Below are 22548 nucleotides of genomic sequence, written 5' to 3' on the forward strand. Positions count from 1 at the left end.
TAATCTTTCAGCCAATGGCGTGAGGATTTTCGAGAAGACCCTCAAAAAGCTGTCAGCACATTTTGCTGGTTTGCAGATGATAACGGAAATGGACTGATTGATGGACATGCAAAAAATTACATAATCCCTGGCCTTTTTGACATGATTGATCCATCCAAGATACCTATCTGATCACCCTGGAATACCAATAGTCTATGGGTTATATAGATGTCCAATTAACCAAGTCTCTAGCACACAGTCTGTTTACTCTTTGCTACTAGCATGATGAATGTCATATTGTTTGATTTATTACAGATTGCATATATTAATTGGGCAATTTTTATTTGATAACTGGAGCACACATATGGAATATTGCACCAGCCACATAAATTAGGTAGTTAATGTATTGTGATAATTTATCACCACCATGAATGTGCTTCGGATCAGAATTATTAATAATTAGTAGGAGGGGAGCAACACCATCCACACACAGGCCTATTTTTACTACAGAAACCAACCATTTAGCAGCTGTTAGGTAATCTTAGGAAAGCCTACATGAACATTTTGATCAATTAACTGGTGTCACGTTGCTATATTAAAGCCATTGCTGCGCTGAGGCTTGTAATGTCATATAACACACTGCATTATATGACGGAGACATATAAGGTTCCTACCATGCAATGTGAGCATGGGATTTCTGCCTTTTGTACTGGTGTTTATGCCACTCGCTAGACAGATATCTCACTGCCTGTATTCTTAATTTTCCAACTGTTCTCTTGAAGTACGCACTCCATAGATCTTGCAACAACACACCGCAGACCATGGAACTGATGTTCAACTGAATCAAGAACCCCAAACGAGTTTGTATGTACCCAAACATTGCAGCATGGATCTAGGATTCCAGACTGCAGACTAAACAAATCTAGAAACCCATATCGCAGACCATGGAACTGTTGCATCTAAGCTTCAGGCTAGTTATGAAGGATAAACATACAAGGGGATAGTTCTTCAAGGAAGAGAAAAATTGACCCTCTTACAGTGCAATCAGTAGTCCGGCCATACATATCACATGAGATCTGCGTGGTTAGACCAAAGAGCCCTCACAGACCTGGTGGGTGTCATGATTCATCATTGGATGTTCCTCGTAAGGCCAGCGCTGCAATGCCGGACGAGCCTGAGGGCTTTTTAGCGGAGATCTTTTTGATCATGGTAAGCTGTTTGATGAGTGCAGGTAAGGGGTTGGGGATAGGGTGGTGAGTGAAGTGATGTAAAAAGATCTAAGGGAACCAGGTCAAATGTTTATGAGGTAATTGTTCCCATAACGTATTAAAAGCAACAGTGAAGCTATCTCTGGCTATGATGTACCTTAATAGCTGAAATGTGAAAGGAATATTTTAATTATATATAGTTTCATACCTAAACTGCCTGGAGGGTCAAATGCCATTTCATTAGGACCGACGTTTTTTGTACCCTCTGTAACATGGCAATTATTACATTGAGGAAAATGCACATACTTTTATTCTAGTGCTTCTTTCTTCTTTTGATGAAACTTTTATTGGCACAACTAGCAAGGGAAGACCATATGCATTCATTAAGCATGGATCAAATGCATTTTTATTGAAACCATTTCGAACTACTGTAATGCAAAAAATGTTTTGTTTTTTTAAGTTCAAAATGATTTTATTGAATTATTTTGTAAACAGAAGAAATAGACAAATACAATACAAAAAGAATAAATCTTACATGCGTAAATGCTGAAATTATGAGCATAAAATGCAATAAGCCAAAAATGAATAGGAAGGGGGAAAAGAGGGGGGCGAGGGGATGCACATATCATAGAATCATAAAATAAAACAATATAGAGTCACAATTAAATTGAAAACAAAAAGGATGGTAAATGAGGGTAAATTAATCAACAAAAGACATAAGAGAATACTTAATCATATCATCGCATAACATACGAGTCAATAGGAGACCAAAAAGATTGAAATGACTGCGAATAATACCTTTAAGAGAAAGCTGAGCACCTCTTCTTGTAAAGATAATCCATGACCACCAAGCATGTACTGAAAGAGAAGAAGCATCTTTCCAACAAAAAGTAATGGATTTTAAAGCAGCTGTAATAAAAAAATTAAATAACTTTGCCTCTGACTCACTAAGAGGAAGGGAAAGGGCAGCTGATTTACATATTAACGTAGTATAAGAAATATCATCGTGTAAAGGTAAAATTTTCAGAATGACATTCCAAACCTCTGACCAGAATTTCATAATAACTGGGCATTCAAATAACATATGACAAAACAAACATCAGATGGTAACAATTTTGCATGGCATAATCGAGATGGGGTCCATAGGGCGTTAAATAAAATATAAGCATTAGTCTGATAAAGAGACACCGGAAGCCAACCAGAGATACTGTTAAGCCATATGGAGGAGCATGTGTCATCTGATAGGGATATGGAAAGTTCAGTATTCCAAAAAGATGATATTGCACCAACATTAGAGCCCTGGGAGGAGGTCAATTTTTTATAAAAAACAGAGACAGCTTTGGGGGAAGACATAATAGCTGTAAGGTAAATTAATAGGTCATTAGTGGTGGAAGAGGGAATACCATTGGGAAAAGAATCCAAAATTGAATTACATAAAGATTGGTATTTTGAGAAATCAGAAGCTGGGATATCAAATTTCAACTGCAGTTGCTCAAAAGGAATAAAGGTATTTCCACAATATACATCTTTAAGATAAAAAATTCCCTTTGAAATCCATGAGGACCAGAAATTAATGTTTCTGTTTAGTTTAAGTAAAGCACTATGCCATAAAGACAAGTGGACTGTAGAGAGTAAGGGTAAATCAAAATTAGAATCCAAATCATTAATTATTAATGTAGAGGATTTGAATATAGACGACAGACGCACAATCTTAGATGCAGAAGACATTGTCAAAGAGGGCAGTGAAAAGGGTCGAACTATTGAAGATTTGATATCAAACCAAACTGGAGGTTTGACCACATGTGAGTTTGTGAACCATAAAGAGCTTTGTTTTAAGATAAAAGCTTTATGGTAGAGGTAAAAGTCAGGAAGGGAAAAACCAGCGTGGGACTTAGGGAGTTTTAATTTCCTGTAAGCAATACGAGGGACCTTGTTAGACCATAGAAATTTAGATACTAGTTTATCAATATCTTTATAAAATTTGAGAGGAAATTGAGTGGGAATCATGGCTAATGAGTAGAAGATTTTTGATGCAATATTCATTTTTATAGCTTCCATTCTACCCCACCAAGTGAGATAAAGGGGAGACCATTTGGACGATTTGTTTTTGATATAGTCAAGTATAAAATCACTATTTAGTTTTAATATAGCTGGCAACGAGGATGCAAATAGGATACCTAAGTATTTCAACTTACTGTTCTGCCCAAGAATATCGGTGGTTGGTAGCATATCCGGGGTACAAAAAGCATTCAAAGGAAAAAATTCAGTCTTACTTACATTTAACTTATAACCTGAAACCACTGAGTATTTTTCAATAATATCTAATAAGGAGGGAACAGAGGAAAGAGGATTACTAATAAACAATAAAACATCATCTGCATAGGCTAAAGTTTTAACTGTGACATCATTTATCGCAATACCCTGAATATTATCACTGCATCGGATATAATTAAGAAAGGGCTCAATTCCAATTAAAAATAACAGTGGGGAAAGGGGACACCTCTGCCTCCATAGGGAAGATTGAGTGGAAATTTGTCCATTAATAAACAAACGAGCAGTAGGGGCAAAATATAAAGCAGATATCATACGAATAAAATGGGCACCAAAATTAAAAGATAATAAAGTTTTAAATAAAAATTGCCAATGAATTTTGTCAAAAGCTTTTTCTGCATCTAAAGCCATCACTCCCGCAGGGGAAGCAAGATGTGGACTTTGTTCAATAACGTGTAAGAGTGATCTAGTATTATTAGCCGAGTACCTATTTTTCATAAACCCAGATTGATCTGGATGAATGATGGAATGAAGTATGGGAGCTAATCTAGTGGCAAGGATTTTAGCATAAATCTTACAGTCCTGGTTAATTAGGGAAATGGGACGATAATTAGCAACCAGGGAGCGTCCGTAAAGGAGACCGAAATAGTGCCAGAGGAACCAAAATGAGAAAAAAGTGCACTTAAATAAGGTAAAAGGTAAGACTGAAACTCTTTATAAAACTCAGCTGGGATACCATCTGGGCCTGGGGATTTATTCTTGGGAAGTGACTTAATAGCAAGTAAAATCTCATCACAAGTAATTGGAGAGTCTAAGCCTATTCTGTCTGAGGGAGAAACTTGAGGTACATTACACTTATTTAAAAAGGAATCAATTAAAGAATCATCACAGGGGGCTGGTTTACTATATAGGTTAGAATAAAAATGTAAACATTCTTGGACAATATCATTATGGGAAATAGCAACTTGACCCTGAGGACCACGTATTGATGTTATTTGAGTTTTATCCTTCTTGATTCGTAAATAGTTTGCAAGAAGTTTTCCAGATCTATTGGTATTAAAGCGAAATTTAGCATTAGATTTTGTAAGTTGGAGTCCTGCTCTAGTACTAAGTATAGCATTAAATTCATAACAAAGCTTTTGTAGTTTAAATTTGAGTTGAGGGTCACTAGAGGAAATAAATAACCGTTCATATTTAGCAATTTGTTTTTCCAAATGTTTAACATTAGAGTTAAATTGCTTGTTCTCATGGGCCATAATAGAAATAGTGGCACCTCTAATGTAGGCCTAAAAGGCATCCCATCTATTCACAAGTGAAGTTGAACCTTCTGGGTTGAGTATAAAATAGTCTTGAATAGCTTGTAAAAGTTTAGACTTATGCTTATCATTAAGTACTACATTTGTGTTCATATGCCAACGACTTTGCTTGGCAAAAGTAGAGGAAATATTTAAAACAAAGGAAATTAAGGCATGGTCAATATTACCTATAACAGGGTTGGTGGCTGATTGAATTAGTAAAGGCGAAAGCAAAAAATAATTTATCTTAGAATGAGAATTATGGGGATTAGAGAAAAAGGAAAACCATTTATCAGTAGGAAAATGTAACCTCCAAATATCAGCTAACTTGGTTGTGTGAAGGAAAGATTTAAAGGCATGAAAAACTTTAGGAGGTCGGAATTTTGTAGTGGAAAGCCTATCTAGTAACGGATCAATAATCACATTAAAATCCCCCCCAACAATCAAAGGAACCTGCCCCAACTTCAGAACTTCAGAAGTTAAAGTGGACCAAAACGAAGGGTCGTCAGCCGTAGGACCATAAATATTAAGCAAGAAGAAGGTTGAGTCATAAATTTTAACCTTAACCACTACATATCTACCTTCTGTGTCTGCGAATTTACTAAGAATCTGACAGAGCAACCTCTTTGCAAATAAAATTGCAACACCATTTTTCTTTCCCTGTGCAGGAGAGGAAACAATATTATCTACCCACTTTTTTTTCAACATGCGTTTCTTGGATGAAACAAATATCAGCTTTGCACGCACCCAGGTAGTTCAAGATTTTAGTGCGTTTAACTGGATGCCTTAAACCTTTAACATTAAGTGAAACAATTTTAACATTATGAGTATTAGCCATTAGGAATTAGGAGGAAGGGGATAGAAGAGTGAAGCAGAAGAAGAGGAAATGAAAAACAGCCATGGGAAAGAGTGACTCTATGTAGAGAGTAAGAAAATGAAAGACACAATAGGAAGAAACACAAAAGGAAGGAAAAATGACAAACAAGAAACAGAGACATAAAGAAGAATACAGAGACGCACACCCGTTCCTCAAGCATGGCCATAAAACCGATGGAGCCTGTGAAGAGAGAAATATTTAAATGCCAGGATAAAGTAGATTATAAACGTTCAAGTAACAGGATCATGAGTGTCCATTGACGGCGAAGCTTGTTGTTCCAGAAAAAGACGAAGATCTTCAGGACGATGAAAAGATTTAGAGAAGGTATCTTTCCAGACTCTCATCGTAAAAGGATCAAATAGACCGTACTTAAAACCAAGGCTTCTCAGTTGTGGACGATAAGAGGGAAATTCCTTGCGAATAGCAACCGTTTCCTTAGCAAAGTCTTGATGGATAAAGATTTTACAACCATTCATGGAATGTCTCTTGCTGCTTTCCTGATAAGGACCAAGTGATGGTGTCGCAAAACTTTAAAAATCATTTGCCTGGGTTTAGTGTGGCGAGGATTTCTATGCGAGGGAATTCTGTGAGCCTTATCCACTTCAAATTTTTCGGGGAATTTGATATTCAGGAGGCCAGGTAGTAAAGACTCTAGATATAAACGACAATCAGATCCCTCAATCTCTTCAGGCAGGTTGAAAATAATGAGATTGTATTGTCTATTATGGTTTTCCAAGTCCAACATTTGAGTACACATTGGCACAATTTGACTCACCAAGGGTGTAAAAGAGTCCAACTTATTTTTATTGTCCTGAATTTTGATAGCATTATCAGATATTTTCATGGACATAGAAGCCACATCTTTGCGAATATTTTTCACTTCAGTCGCAATAGTATCAGTATTCATGGGCAGCGCTTGAGGTGAAAAAAGAACCTTTTGCGTCAGATAAATACAAAATATGAAAATACACCTCAAAATTTTATAAATGTGAGGGAAAAAGGACATAAAATTCCCTAAAAGCTCTTGAAAAGAACTGGTGCAGCAGCTAAACTGGGTCGTGGGTGTGGCCAGGCCCAAGCCAGGCCCTCTCTTTGTCAGCACTCTGCCCCCTATGCAGAGCAAACCGGCAGAAGTTGGAGCAGAGGCAGGGGAGAGTAACCAAGGAGCCAGCTGAGGCACTTCCCCACAGCGAAATCGCCCGAAAATCAGTCAGAAGGGAGGAAATAGTTGAAAAAGAAAGCGCTGCTATTAAAAGAAGATTCCTGACAGGAAAATCGTCGTAAAGCAGCCAATTAGGCCAGTGAACTCACGGAGCTCCGGTGGCGGCGGCCATCTTGGTCGACGCGCTCGCGCGACTCCCGTAATGCAATAAATGTTGATGTGTGATTCATTGGAAAATAAATACATTGTTTTTATATCATTGTATTTTTACTTGTAATTTAACAAGGATTATAACATTCTAAACAAATAGAAACATACAGTTATATTTAATAAAATGCATTCAGTCATGTTTGTTCCTTGTCTCTAGGGAAATTTCAACGCTGGATAACAAAATGAACTACAGTCAAACATATCAATATATATTACAAAAGTTCAGCAAATGTCATTAAAATAATGACCTTTTTCACATAAATCAATTCCATATAATGAAGTGTGTTCAACAGTTTACACAAGTAGTACCAGAGCCAATAAATCTGTCCATTAAAGTACAACTCATTTATTTATTAGATAATTGGTTGTGTTTAATTTGAACTGGTGGTTTCCAGTGCTCGGCACCAGCAATTAATTGTCAACACCAGAGATTATGACATTCTGACACATTGTGGCACTGGTAGTCTAATTTAGAGATTAACACAACAACAGATGTTTAATAATTTAGTATGCATTACATAAATTACTAATACATGCCACCCAAGCCATTCTAACAGTTTTAGGGGCATGGAATAGTCTGAATTGTCACATTTGTAGGAATGTGTTGGTAAGTAATTTTGTTGGTATAGTTATTGGCAGAGCTGGCACAGGCAAATGGGTTATGCAAGCTGCAGTGACTTCCTGACAAGGACCTGGCACTTATGTTTTTCACGAATTAAGCACTGCTAATTGGTGTTTGGTGCTCTTGATGGGTGAATGCAATAACAAGCCAATCTTTGGGTGATTCGGTGGATGAATGAGAACACAAATAGATGAATTTATGGAGACAGCATGAATGATTCAGTCAGTGGTTTCAGAGATGAGTATTTGGGAGAATGAGTGCAAGGGTGGAGGAATGGCTGAATGCATGACTGTTATCTATCTGCAGGCACAAAGAGGAGCAAAATATCATTATCTTTAGCTGGTTATGAATATAAACTTTATTTTGAAGGAATACCCAGGAACATCTGATATATGGTGGAAAAATAATACTGTACTCTCAAATTGGATATTTTCCTGGTTTGCTGAATGTGATTTTGTTTTGATCAACATTGCCTATTTGCTATAAAATCATCATTGTGAAATATGTATTCACAAAGATAGGACTATCCTGAAAATAGCAGCATGATCCCCGCCAATGTATAGAAAATCATCATTTATAATACATCAGAATATTAGAGGAAGCTTCATAGCTACCACTGAGATAGCGAGGGTAGTGGGACTTTGTCTTCTATGTAAGTTTTCTTTGATACACAGCAACTCATTAAAAAACACCTACCCCAAGTGTACTGCTGCTGCACACCATTTGCTACCCTAACATGACTGCTGCTCAAGGCAATATGCCAACCTTTTCCTGTTTCATAATTGAGGGCACTGAAAAATCACAGGGCAGGTTGTAACTCTGTAAGTCTCATATTCTCAAGAATCCCTCAATTCATTTTGGGGCAAGTTTACTCATATTTCACATAATCAGGAACACAACTTGCTGCTTTGCCTTGCGTGAAAGGGAGACAGTAGAAATGCACCATATCTCCTAAAATATATTCCGCTGGAGGATGCATGGCAACGCCCATGCTCCACTCATGGAACGGCTACCACAAATAAATGTAAGCAGTTCTTTACAAAGTCAAGCAAGGTGCCTCAAATAGCCCCTGCGTGGCTTTGTAAATCCCATTTAAGGACTTGCATCGCCTTTCAATGATGTGCATCATGCAATGACAAAGCAAGTCCTTAGTAAATATGCCCCTCTTTACTTTAAAAGTTAGCTGGTAGAGCAAGCACATTGATTGGAAAGATAAATACAGGATTGTGAAAAATGCTATGTATATGCAAATGTTTACTTTTTAATTTTTTTCAATTGTTTATGCAAAAAAAGATTCTCATATTTTTTCATAGATTTTAGTGAATGAAAGGCTTGATGATCGAGTTCAAACAGATTCATTTAGGTAATCTGCTTGTTAAAAAATGGGTCCACAAAAGCTAGATGAAGAAGTCCTTTAAACAATCCTACAACTCTATTTTTCTCATGGACAGTGCAGTTGTAGAATGCAAAGGAAGAGAAAATAGAGAGCTTGAGTGCAATTGCAAAGAAGTCCTCCGTCCAAAGATCGGAAACTCTTCTAGGACCTGGGCTCTGAGAGGTTTCCAAGCACTTGCTGGCTTCAGGACTGCCTGAGACACAGTACTGCAGACATTGGTGATGGAAGAATACTAAAGAGCTTATGCCCATGGCCTTGGGCTGGACACTCGATCTACCTTGGACAGGAAGGACTGAACTCCAAGGTATTATATAATTCTAGGTGATATAGGGGTGATTATGGCTGAAGAGCCACATGATACCCCAGCCCGCTGTGGAACTTTATTGCTCAGGAGGTTGCAGTGGGAGTAGGTTGTGCCTTCTTAGAGATTGTGACGCTTTCCCTGGGTACAATAGAAACCACAAAATGGGGTTGATTGGTGCTGTGACTCAGTGCCTCATCCATGCTGCTAAGGCTGACACACACTGCACCCTCAGGAGTTCAGCACTGAGCATGAATGGCAAGTTCAGTCTCAGCAGCAGTCCATCTACTGCCCCACTCCAACTATATCCATTGAGTGCAGGGCCTACACCACAGAGACATGCTTGTAAGAGTATGAGGAGGCCAGGAGAGAGGGTGAGGAGTACAAATGTACTAAACTTTTCCACCACACGTGCCATTTTCTGTGGTACAACTCGCTTCACCTTGGTGGGGCAGAGTAGGTCAAAGAAGAGCAGCAGCTACCACCACCACCACCTGAATCATCCATGGCTCAAAATAGGTGGTTCTATGCTCTTTCATAGACTGTTCTGCAGATAAAAAATTAGTGCATCTCTCCCTAAGCAGTCTGATCTCACAACTTCACAGTGAAATTGTTGGATATTGATAGAGAGGAGAACTTCAATCCTTCATGACTGACCACTTATGAATGAGGAAGCTGATATTCTGCCCCTTTTCCTGTATTATATATTTATGGTGTAATGTCTGGGATAATGCTGCCTCAAGCCACACTTACAAATATAGTGTGTCTCTAAGCAGACTCATTTTTGTAACAAGTATAGAAGTATGTATAGAACATCCTCCATGTATAGTGATTAAAATTACAACAACCAAGGGATATGGCTTTGGTTGAATCCATAAGTAAAAAAACAGCCAGTTGCTGATGGGGAACTAACTACTGACTCCCTACTATGTATTATGTATAAATGGTATACGCTCTGCATAGCATTCATCATACAGCCTAAACCATAATAGGACATCTTGAAAGAGACCATAGAATATTCCTCATTCCCCAATCAGTCTAAATTGACATTTAGGGATAAGTCAGTAGGAAAAGTATAGCAAATCATTTACAATTAAAAACAAAATGATATAAATGAGACCCCTTGCTCTGGCACGTTATAGATTGTAAGAAAGTGGTAGCATACAATTAACCAAATTTATCACCATATTGTCAGATTACGTTTCACATATGAAGAACTAAAAAGGATCCATGCCTTTCCAAGAGTTAATAAACAAACACTCGCCCCCATCAGATGAAAAAAAATACACATATATATATATATATATATATATATATATATATTACCTACTGGCGGTCGCCAGTAGGTATATATAGTTAGGATTTTTTCTCTATGGGATTTTTGAAAATTCTATGTCTAATAACTTTAGCGTTTGTGGACGGAATTGGCTGAAATTTTCAGGAAAATTGAACATTTTGTTTCTGAGCAGCCCCATAAAATTTGGGGGGGTTTCGTCAAGGGGGGGCCGAGAAAAAAAGGGGGATCCCAAAACGCGTTTTTCCCATGTTAATTTCCATAGGGCGGTTGGCCTCACTTTTAGCTCGAACGGCTAAATGGATTTGCACGAAACTTGGCAAAATTGTAGGGACTGGTAGCCCGATGTGCCTTTGCTAGGTCTCAATATATGTGCTCCAGTGGATTTTGAGAAATGAACGTTCAAAAAAATATATATATCTGTAACAGCGCTCCGGGTAGCGCTCCGGTTCGCGTACTTGACGCGTAACGAAACTTCGCGAAGCGAAGCTGATTGGCTCTCCAGTGTCTGTCAACATTCTAAACAGTCCGGAGCGGCCGCCATCTTGTCTCTCGGTAGGATCGAGAGAAAAGAGGAGGCCAAAACAAAGGGGGAAATGACCATAAGGGGGCATAGTAGATCCTCCCTGACCCCCTAGGTTTGATGTGGAGGCTTTAAAGGGCCCCGCGGGGCAAAAAAAAATATATATATATTTTTTCCAGACGCCATCTTGTCTCTCGGTAGGATCGAGAGACAAGAGGAGGCCAAAAAAAAGGGGCAAATGACCATAAGGGGGCATAGTAGATCCTCCCTGACCCCCTAGGTTTGATGTGGAGGCTTTAAAAGGGCCCCGCGGGGCAAAAAAACCAAAAAAATAATAATTTCGGACGCCATCTTGTCCCTCGGTAGGATCGAGAGACAAGAGGAGGCCAAAACAAAGGGGGAAATGACCATAAGGGGGCATAGTAGATCTTCCCTGACCCCCTAGGTTTGATGTGGAGGCTTTAAAAGGGCCCGGTGGGGCAAAAAAAAATGAAAATCGTTTTTTTTACGTGGGGAGCGCCCGGTACGCTTTTGTGCAATGGGCGGTGGTAATCTAAATGATGAGGGGGGGGGCAGCGTTCAAAGCACATCAGCGTGCATAAACACGAAAATGTTTTTATCTACCACGTACTTGACTTATCTCTCTGAGATGCATTCCCTTGTGTCTCGGCAATGGTAGTCTGTTCATTACATAGATCGCTCGAGGGCGGTAGTACAGACCGCGCGTAGGAAAGGGTAAAAAGCCAGGGGTATAGGAGTATGTAACAAGCGAGCCATTTAATAGAAAAAACTAAACGTGACAAACGGTTGCAGGATCAGTGAAGGTTGATTTTATAATTGAAAGTATAACAGGATCAGTTACAATAAAATCGTCCATACGCACACCATGGGCGAGTATCATGGGTAACATTACTTCAAAGCTTTAATAATACAATAATCAATAATGAAAAATCAACATCAATAGGGTTGTCCGTATGCCCAGTAAGTACCTTTCCCCGCACGCCATGTGCACAAAGGCCGCATATATCCCCCATAACGTCAATCCTAAGTAACTAGAACGTCATAAGGAGTTGCAAGTCGCTATTTCTATTTCTATTTAGGGAGTTTTGTAAAGCGCTTGGTGACGCCCAGAGGCGTGTCCCCGCGCTGAGGAGCAGATACTTACTGGAACCTACAAAGTGGAATACCCTACTGTTCGAAAAGTGCAGTTTTAAGCTTAGCCCTAAATATTAGTTCTGATGGTTCTAGTCGTAGTGCTGTGGGAAGTTTGTTCCATCTAGAAGCTGCAAGGTATCTGAAGGATCTTCCTCCCATCCGTGCTCTAGACACCTTGGGGATAACCAGGAGTCCTGAGCCGGAAGATCTTAGAGAGCGGGACGGCTCATAAGACGTCAACAGTTCTTTCAGAGGGAGAGGGGACCTCCCATTGATGATCCGATGGCACGTGCATAGTGCTTTGAATTCTACCCTGCTTCTGATCGGGAGCCAATGCAAGACCGGAGGGCCGCTGAGGATGCGGCTCTTCGGGGAAGTTTAAGCACTAGCCTGGCAGCGGCATTCTGCAGGACCTGCAAGCGGCTCAGATTCTTCTCCAGGGTCCCTAAATAGAGAAGATTGCCGTAGTCCATCTTTGATGTGACCAGTGCATGCACCAGGGTTTGACGGGCTCTTATAGGTAAAAACTTCAATGCCTTCCTGAGACTTTTGAGAGTTCCGAAACATGATCCTACCACCTGATTGATCTGGGGGGCAAAGGTCAGATCAGAGTCGAACCAAATGCCCAGGTTCTTTGCTTTCTGGCACGGGATGGGAGTTGGACCTAGGCAAGGTGGCCACCATGCCGACGTCCACGCCGATTGGCCTCCCCCCGCGACCAGCACCTCGGTCGTGCCTCCGTTAAGCTTGAGGCAATTGGCGGACATCCAGGCAGCCAGATCTTGCATGCAGGCTCTGAAGATGTCCGCCGAAAGACCGGGTGCGCGCGACAGGGAGATGACCAACTGCGTGTCGTCGGCATAAGACACCATTCGGAGGCCGTGACTCTCTACTAAGGTGGCAATAGGGGCGACATAAAGATTAAAGAGTGTTGGAATCAGGGATGAGCCCTGCGGCACCCCCTGGTCCGAAACAATTCGCTCGGAGTAAAGGTCACCTTGCCTCACTTGAAAGCCTCGGCCTACCAGAAATGAATGAATCCATTTCAGCGCTGCCCCCTTCACCCCACCTTTGTTCAGACACTGTAGCAAGATGGAATGAGCTACAGTGTCGAACGCTGCACTGAGGTCTAGGAGGATTAATGCCATGGTTTGTCCCTCATCAGCACCCTGCCTCAGGGTTTCGGTAGCCCTGAGAAGGGCGGACTCCGTGGAATGACGAGGCCGAAACCCAAATTGGGTAGGGTGAAGGAGGTTGCTTTCCTCCACATGTTTCATTAGCTGTTTATTTACCACCTTCTCCGCTACCTTAGAGAAATAAGGCAGCAGAGAAATGGGGCGTAAATTGTCCAGCTTCTCAAAGCTAATGTTGGGCTTCTTGCGGAGGGGAAGCACCACGGCCTGTTTCCAATCCTCAGGTATAGAACTAGATCGGAAGGAGACATCTAACAAATGCCTGATGTAAGGTTCAAGTGTCTCCAGGCTGTCACTCAGCCTTTTTGGAGATGCAGGATCTCGAGGAGAGCCGGATTTAACAGATCTACAAATTATAACTAGATCCTCCGGTAAGGGGATAGTGAACTGGAGTAGCAAGTTTTGATCGGCTTCCTCTCCTACTGAGTCAGCCGGCTCTTCCGCTGCAGGAGGTATATCGGGAAACGCAGAATAAATCTTAGACACTTTGTCTCCAAAGTAATTAGCAATGCGGTTGCATGCCATTACTGAGTGATCCTCATCTTGAGTAAAGGTTTTTGGGGTGGATAGGGACTTATATATGCTGAACAGTTCCCTGGCGGAATTTTCCGCCCCGTGGATTCTGTCTGCGTAGTATGTGGCCTTCTCTATCCGGATTTTGTTATGATAGATACGCCTCTTAATAAGATAGGCCTCTTTCAACCGGTCATCATATGCCGCTCTCCATTGTCTTTCTACTCGTTTACAATCCCTCTTGGCGTAGCGTAACACCTCACTAAACCAGGGGGCAGTTCTTTGTCTGCGAACACCTTTGGTTGGCTGACCCAGTGGGGCAGTGCAGTCCAGAGCAGCCGTAATGCGGTCATTGAGCAATTTACTTGCCGTTGCCACGTCATTGCCTCCTGGGGGCCCTTCCGCGATAAGAGCCTTATTAAACTCTATCAGGGAGAATCTTGCCCACCTGCGACGAGGATAGTTAAGAGGGGTGGGAGCGCTAGCTTTGTGCTTGGGCAAGTGAATAATAAATGGAACAAAAAAATGATCTGTCCAAGGCATGGGCACCGGGGGAGCGGCTAAAACATCCTCCCAGTTTGCAAATATAGGGTCTAGCAGATGCCCACGATTGTGTGTTGGAAGCTGCCCTTTTAGCTCTAGCTGTAGGGTGTGAAGTTCTTCCCGGAACTCCACCGCTCCTCTGTCTAATGAGTCTTGCAGGTGTATATTTAAGTCTCCCAACAACAGAAACTTGTCCCTCCTTATCGCTGTTTCTGTAATCCACTCTAAGAGATTACCTTTAAATCTGGACATAGGTCCCGGTGAGCGATAAACTAGCAGGCCCTTTATAGTCATGCTTCCGTCGATTGTTATGGTGAAAACACCCGCCTCACATCCTGTCAGATCGACTAGTTCTAGTTTGCAGGCCCATTGCTGTTTGAAAGCGATCGCAATTCCGCCTCCTCTCCCATACTGGCGCCATTTTGGTCAAGGCCAGGCAGGTCCAGAGTATAGTTCAATGTCTCCAATAAGTAGCGGCAGGACCAGAATCCCTTTCGGCAGTTCAAAAAGTTCGTTAGCGCCAACAGAAAGAACAGGCAGCATGAACCATGACTCAAAGGCGAGGGAGGCAAATTCTTCCCTACCGGGTCACGCTGAGGTCCCACCGGAGCTGATCAAGTTGACAGTCTACAGTGTCTCTTAGTAATTCGGACAAAAACTGGCATCAGCATGAGAGCACTACCATCCTGTGACAATGTTGTGGCCACTTCCGGAGAGCGGGACAGCAGGCGTATCCCTCCGCCGATGCACTGAATCAGCCTCCCTCACGGCACCAGATGTGGATAAGGTGGCGGACACCCGTGGCAGCGGTATATCCATGGGGGATAGTCGAGCAACAGTGGCGGTTGCCCCCATCGGAGCGGGTGAGACTCAGCTGGCCGAGCGAGGCATTGTGCCGCAAGAGGGGGCGCAACTGAGCTGGCCGAGTGAAGCGCTGGGGTGCAGCTGAGGAACCTCCACCTGGGGAGTTGGGGGAGGCTCGTTCGCGCCGCCTCTCCCTCCCAGTGCATCCTACGCCGTCTCCTGGCGCAGGTATATGTGATGGTCGGACCAGGCAATAAGAGGGGGGGTCATCAGGAAGGCATTCACCCCCCCCCCAAAAAAAAGCTTCAATTAAGTTGAATGGCTGCAAGAGCCCCGATTACACCAGCAGCCCTGTTAATATGACGATCTTGGGAAAAGTTCCTCTGTTGGATTGCAATGGCTGCAGTGATGGTCTTGGGAAACTGCTTCCGAAAACTCTAAAGGCCACGAAAGCTTGCTATGCTGTTCCTTTGGAAATGCGGTGCTGGGTGATGGAAGTTATTGAAGAGTTGGCAGTGGTGTTTTTTGTGGATTTTGGACGCTCTGCCACAGTCCATTCGAGTTCCAGGGTAGACCAGAGTCGTTCTAGTGGACCAGGCCCAAATCCGGGGAGTCGGCCGCCATTTTGAGCGTTCCGCAGCAACAGCCGCTCTTCACCCCGGACACCGGAGCGGGTCCCCGGCCATCCAACCGAGTGGAACGCCAATGGCAGTCATGGTGCAGCTGACCGGGGAGTGAAACGCTAAGGCTCGCCCTGCTGCAGCTGACCGCGGGGACAGGCCGGACTATTTGCACAATGGTCCTCCACCCCTAGGCCGCCACCTATGCTACCTCGACAGGAACAGCGTCATGCATTTGGTTCGATGTTGCAGCAGGCTGCTATGTAAATAGTTATTTAATAAAAAGTTTTACCGTGTTACTTTGCTGGTGTGTTGTATATATTTATAATATTTGCATAGGGTTTGTCGTTATTTTGGGTGGGGTGGGCGGCGGAGCCGAGCTAACTTCTCTTATTTAGTCAGCACATAAATTTACTTACTGGTGCGCATTATTTTGGGTGTACATTTGGGATATCGGTTGGGGTCGGGTTCGTCGTACTGAAATAACACTTCAAGTTTCTGGTGTAGGCTACTCTCCCATTCACTAGCTCCAGAGAGAGTCGTTCCTAAGTAAGGAAAGTGCTATATTTTTTTTCGTCCTTCACATGCGGATACCATGTTTGGGCTTATTTTTCTCATTCCATTAACCGTTCGATCACCGCCTCAGTCATACAAAAAGCATTTTTTTATTGACCCAGTCGTGCGCCACACATACTCATTCAAACCGTACAAATCAGGGCCCATGCGCACATTCATACCATACAATCTTTCACGCTCCCAGTGATGGTCTGCACTCCATGCAATATCTCATAGCGCTTGTCTATGTCTTTCCCTACATGGAGCACGGTGTGGTCCATGTCCACTCCATTCTTCAGTCGGAACTCCGATGTAACCTACAGAGGAGAAAAGAAAGGGGGGGGGGGATACAGCATTCAGAGCATGTCAGCGCGCGCAAACACGAAAAAGGTTCTACTTATGTATCAGACTAGCTACAGGAACGTGTGATACAACAGATCTTGGCTATCCCTTTCGCATTATTTTTCTGTGTAACATATCCTCCCCTTCTTATGATGCAAACAAATGTTTCATTTTGTTTGTCTCTAAATTCGAGTTCCCTCTTCGTGTATTTGTTTCTCAATTAGTCGTATTTTATGGGACAAAATACCACACCTTACATTCGGCAGATACCTTAAGCTACGGTTGACCATTTTCTAATAATTCTGGAAAAAGGGCAGGTGTGATGGATACAAATTTCAATCAGTCCAAAATTCAGGCAAAGGGTCTGCGTTATCTGTTTTCTATTGTTTGGGAATAACAGCCACTATTCAAAAACCCAACAACCTAGACGATTGTTATGACGCTGATTCCATACTTCCTTCGAAAATTGTTTATTGCAAAAATGTCAGTATACAAATACGGGCCTACAACCACGTGGGCCGGCCACGGAGCAAACTGGAATCGTATATGATGAGGGGACATTTACACTGTAGAAAAACTTAACGGGCAGGCCATTAGGTTGCAGGAATTAAGGTGTCTAACAGTTGCGGAATCGGTGGACGTTAATTTTATAATCAAAGTACGACAGGACCAGTTACAATGAAATTATCTAGATATACATTTCCGGGCAAGTACCATGAGTAACGTTAATTCGAATTTTTAATAGTACAGTAATCAATAATACATCAGAACTTAATATCAATATGGATGTCCAAATGTTCAATCAGTACCCGTCCCCGCCCGCCATGTGCTCCAAAACTGCATACATATCTCGTGATATCAAGGCTGAGCAACCAGTACACATCAAGGAGTTGCCAACATGTGGGATACATATTATCCAAATAGAAGCAGTTACCTCGAGAATGTTTGTCTGTATGAGGTTCTACAAAATTACATATTCAAGAGGAACATCAAAGAAGATATTGATAAAGGAGTGTATGCTGTAATTGGAAGTGAGGGATGTCTGGTCATTTTGGGGAGGCCGGGCAGGTCCAGAATATAGTCAAAATGTCTCCACCAAGCAGCGGTCGGACCAGAACCCCTTTGAGTAGTCCAAAAAGTTCAGTTAAATGACAATAGAAGGGACAGGCAACAAGAACCATCAGTCAAAGAGGGGAGGGCAAGTTCTTCCCTACCGGGTCACGTTGGGGCTCCACCGGAACTGATTGAATTGGTAGTCTACAGTGTTTCTGGATGTTTCAGACTGAAGCTGGCGTCAGCATGAGAGCACCACCATTCCGTGGCTACGTCGTGGCTATTCCACGAGTAATCATGGCAGTCACTCCTCACCAGAAGCCTGCGGGAGTCGGGGGCCCCGGTGACTCTTGTAGAATCTTCAAGGCTGAGGGGACGCTTTCGGGAATGGGGCCCATGCCCTATCAGTCAAGCGTCCGAGTTCCAGGGTTGCCCAGAGCCATCCTTGCAGGCCAGGCCCAAGTCTGTGGAGGCGACCGCCATTTCGTGAGCTCCGTGGCAGCCGCCTGTCGCTGTTCCGCAAGAGTGGGTGCAATTCAGCCGGATGGCGGGTGAGATGCTGTAGCCGCAAGAGTAGGCAAAACTCAACCGGCTGAGTGAGGCACTGTGCCGGAAGAGCGGGCGTAACTCAGCTGGCCGAGCGAGGCACTGTGCCGCAAGAGCGGGCGTAACTCAGGTGGCCGAGCGAGGCACTGTGCCGCAAGAGCGGGCGTAACTCAGCTGGCCGAGCGAGGCACTGTGCCGCAAGAGCGGGCGTAACTCAGCTGGCCGAGCGAGGCACTGTGCCGCAAGAGTGGGCGGAACTCAGCTGGCCGAGTGAGGCACTGTGCCGCAAGAGCGGGCGGAACTCAGCTGGCCGAGCGAGGCACTGTGCCGCAAGAGTGGGCGGAAGTCAGCTGGCCGAGCGAGGCACTGTGCCGCAACAGTGGGTGCAACTCAGCTGGCCGAGCGAGGCACTGTGCCGCAAGAGCGGGCGTAACTCAGGTGGCCGAGCGAGGCACTGTAGGTCTTCCTCTCACAAAGATGAAAGTCAGAGTGAGGAAACAAGGAGGGGTTTCATCATTTGGGACAAAAAAAAAAGTTCTAAACCAATGAAAAGTGTCATTTTTAGGTCACATGACCTAGCCTTACATCATTAGGAAACCAAAAGTGAAATGAACCAATGAAAATTTTTATTAAAAAGTCACATGACCTGTTATGCTTACGTTACGCGCTCCGCTCCGCGCCCCGGATCGCTTCCGGGAAGCTGTGCTTCGCGCATCGGGTGCGCTAACGCGGCGCGTCATATGACGCATTACGCGACAACGCGATACTACAATAATTCTGGATGTTACAGACTGAAGCTGGCGTCAGCATGAGAGCACCCCGTGGCTACGTCGTGACCGTTCCGTGAGCAATCATGGCAGTCGCTCCCCACCGGAAGTCTGCGGGAGTCGGGGGTCCCGGTGACTCTTGTAGAATCTTCAAGGCTGAGGGGACGCTTTTGGGAATGGGGCCCATGCCCTAGCAGTCAAGCGTCCGAGTTCCAGGGTTGCCCAGAGCCATTCTTGCAGGCCAGGCCCATGTCTGTGGAGCCGACCGCCATTTCGTGAGCTTCGTGGCAGCCGCCTGTCGCTGTACCGCAAGAGTGGGTGCAATTCAGCCGGATGGCGGGTGAGACGTTGTAATAGCAAGAGCAGGCTCAACTCAGCTGGCCGAGAGAGGCACTGTGCCGCAAGAGTGGGCGTAACTCAGCTGCCGAGTGAAGCGCTGGGGTGCAGCTGAGAAACCTCCACCTGGGGAGGTGGGGGAGGCTCGTTCGCGCCGCCTCTCCCTTCCGGTGCACCCCACGCCGTCTCCTGGCGCAGGTAGGCACTGTGCCGCAAGAGTGGGTGTAACTCAGCTGCCGAGTTAAGCGCTGGGGTGCAGCTGAGAAACCTCCACCTGGGGAGGTGGGGGAGGCTCGTTCGCGCCGCCTCTTCCTTCCAGTGCACCCCACGCCGTCTCCTGGCGCAGGTATATGTGATGGTCGGACCAGGGCACCGCAGGACGTGTCTTCAGGTCAAACGGATTGTGGGACAAGGTCCAGAATGGAAGAGTCACCAAAAGGCAAAAAGTTCCGCCGGACCCCGGGAGCCGGCCGCCTATGTCGGGGGCGATCTCAAGCTACACCAGGGCAACAAGACTTGGGGAGGGGGCAGGAGCCAAGCGCCCCTTCCGAGTCCGCGCCACCACACCGCCCCTCGGGGGCCTCCGTCAAGCGGCTCAGGGAGGCACTGCAGGCAGCGGTTCTTCAGATCAGTGGTCTCACCGGCAAGGCTCCCCTCCGTCAGCAGCGATCGTTGGCGCTGTGGTTGCGGCCGGAGGCCCCGCATAGTCAACGCCCCGGCCTCTCGATCTCGTAGGCCGCAGAGTAGTCGGGGAGAAATCCCGGGAACGGCGGCATGTATTTGGATCGATGTTGCAGCAGGCTGCCATGTAAATAGTTATTTAATAAAACGTTTTACCCTGTTACTTTGCTGGTGTGTTGTATATATTTATAATATTTGCATAGGGTTTGTCGTTATTTTGGGCGGGGTGGGCGACGGAGCCGAGCTGTCTTGCAGCCATCATGGCGTCGAGCTCGGTTCCTCTCACTAGTTTCATATTTCTCATGAGGGGTTGTTCCTAATGTTTCTATTTTAGCGAGGTCAAAAAGAGATCCCATTAGTGGCCTACTGATTTTGCTTGATTCCTTTTGTTTTTTCTAACGATTTTTCACTATCTGCAAAGACTAAACAGAGTATTGCGACTCTGTGCTTGTTTGTAAATAGAGAATGAACCAAAGAGAAGCAATTCCAAAACAGTAAATGCTTGGATAACAATCAATCAAATGGAGAGGGAAGCAGGCACGACGGATTACAACGGGGGCAAAGGCCTGCGTTACCTACCCTTCACTATCTGCAAAGAGAGAATACTCCTAAAAGAAAAGAGGGGGGGGGGGCAGCGTTCAAAGCACATCAGCGTGCATAAACACGAAAATGTTTTTACCTACCACGTACTTGACATTTTAAAGCTTTTGATATTTGCTAATAAAAAACCATTGAAATTCACTGAAAAAACCATAGGTTATAGACCATATATAGTTAGGAATTAGCATTTACAAAACCTTGAAAATTCACTGAAAAAACCATGGGTTATAGACCATATATAGTTAGGAATTAGCATTTACAAAACCTTATTTTACTCACACAAAACCATTGAAATTCCATATATAGTTAGTTGCACTAACTATATATCGCGCACCCGCAATCCACTGCTGATGATGTCACATATTACATCATTCATGACATGGTCAGTGACATCACTGATGACATCTCAAATGACATCACTGATGTCAGGGGTTGATTCACTTTCATCGCTTCCAGCTTTCCTAACCAGCGTTATAAACGAAGTAAAGATGCTGAAAGGAGACAACTTTTATACAACTCCCTGCCCGCAACAGCAAAATTCGTCTGGAATGACCCAATCTACAGACAACTTGAGACCCACCGCAAATAACAGAGCCAAATTGATCGGCTTCAGATGACATAGAATCTATCGAATTCCTTCCTCCAAGAGGTGCCCAACCGTCGGAGGTAACCCTGGTGACCCTCAAGTCGCCCAGCTGGGTAGGTGTGTTTTTGGAACACAAGGCCATATTGAGGCAATGGGGCATTCGAATGTCTCAATACTCCGCGCCAGGCTACCCAACCGCATTACTAAACCTGCCAACAACACCCCAAAAAGCTGGAACTGTAAGACGGAAAGACCACCCGAAACCATATTCGATATTAAAAAATGCGTTGGGACCGGAAGAAGACCATAAAACCTCGCTAAAAGCGGTCTCAAATAAAGACGTATGCCAATCATGGGAATGGCTCCCATCCATCCTGTCAACAAGTACAAAGGAATGACCTCTTGTACCATCAACAATGGGTGACAACAACAAACACCGGACCAAGCCGATCCTCCCAGCAGCTGCACTAAGAACTGTACTCAACCCACCAGCGGATCCCATTTTCCAAATCTGTTCATGGAACATCAGCGGCCTCCACCAAAAAATTACTAACCCGGACACCTTAGCCTTCCTGTGTGACCATGCAGTAATAGCCCTGCAGGAAACTTGGGCCACAAAGGGATGCCCAGTCACAGGCTTTTTAGAGCTATGGAAACCAGCTCTTAGGGACAGCCTCTTTTGTCACTCTAAAGGTGGGCTGTCAATATACATATCAGACTCCATAAAAGGTCCAAATTCACGTATACCCCTCGAGGAGGACTGGCTACTCGGGGTAAAAATCAACACATGTCGGAAAAACCGCCCACTTTTTATTCTAAACGTGTACATTAATCCTAGTGCACGCACAAAAAAAGCCCACCTGGCACGTCTAACGGAAATCATGAACGAGTTAGTGGTGGATTATCCTAACTCAGATTGTATCGTCACGGGGGATTTTAACACCAACCTATTCCAAGGGGACCCAGCAGACCTAGATGGGCCTTTCTTATTTCCTATCACTGAGTTTAGGACTCAAACCATCCCACCCAACCAAGCCCAATGTGGGCTGGGCGAACTCTGTGCAATGAGATTCTACAGCGCAGGATTTCTTGTTATTAATGGTAGGTCAGTAGATG

At 44.0% G+C, this 22548-nt stretch overlaps 1 protein-coding gene across 3 annotated transcripts in view; it reads left to right on the forward strand.

The window, feature by feature from the left end:
* LOC144782330 (inter-alpha-trypsin inhibitor heavy chain H3-like) overlaps positions 1 to 393 on the forward strand; it is a 397194-nt gene extending 396801 nt beyond the window's left edge. For 2 of the 3 annotated variants that reach the window (XM_078661643.1, XM_078661644.1), the window contains one exon: positions 12 to 245. In XM_078661643.1, coding sequence (XP_078517769.1) covers positions 12 to 171 — 160 coding nt within the window. In that variant the 3' untranslated portion in view covers positions 172 to 245. Of the gene's footprint in view, positions 1 to 11 lie in introns of all 3 variants that reach the window. The other variant, XM_078661645.1, reaches the window with a different exon arrangement.
* The last annotated feature ends 22155 nt before the right edge of the window (positions 394 to 22548 follow it).

The sequence above is a fragment of the Lissotriton helveticus genome, chromosome 9 (genome assembly GCF_964261635.1).
Source record: "Lissotriton helveticus chromosome 9, aLisHel1.1, whole genome shotgun sequence".
NCBI lineage: Eukaryota > Metazoa > Chordata > Amphibia > Caudata > Salamandridae > Lissotriton > Lissotriton helveticus.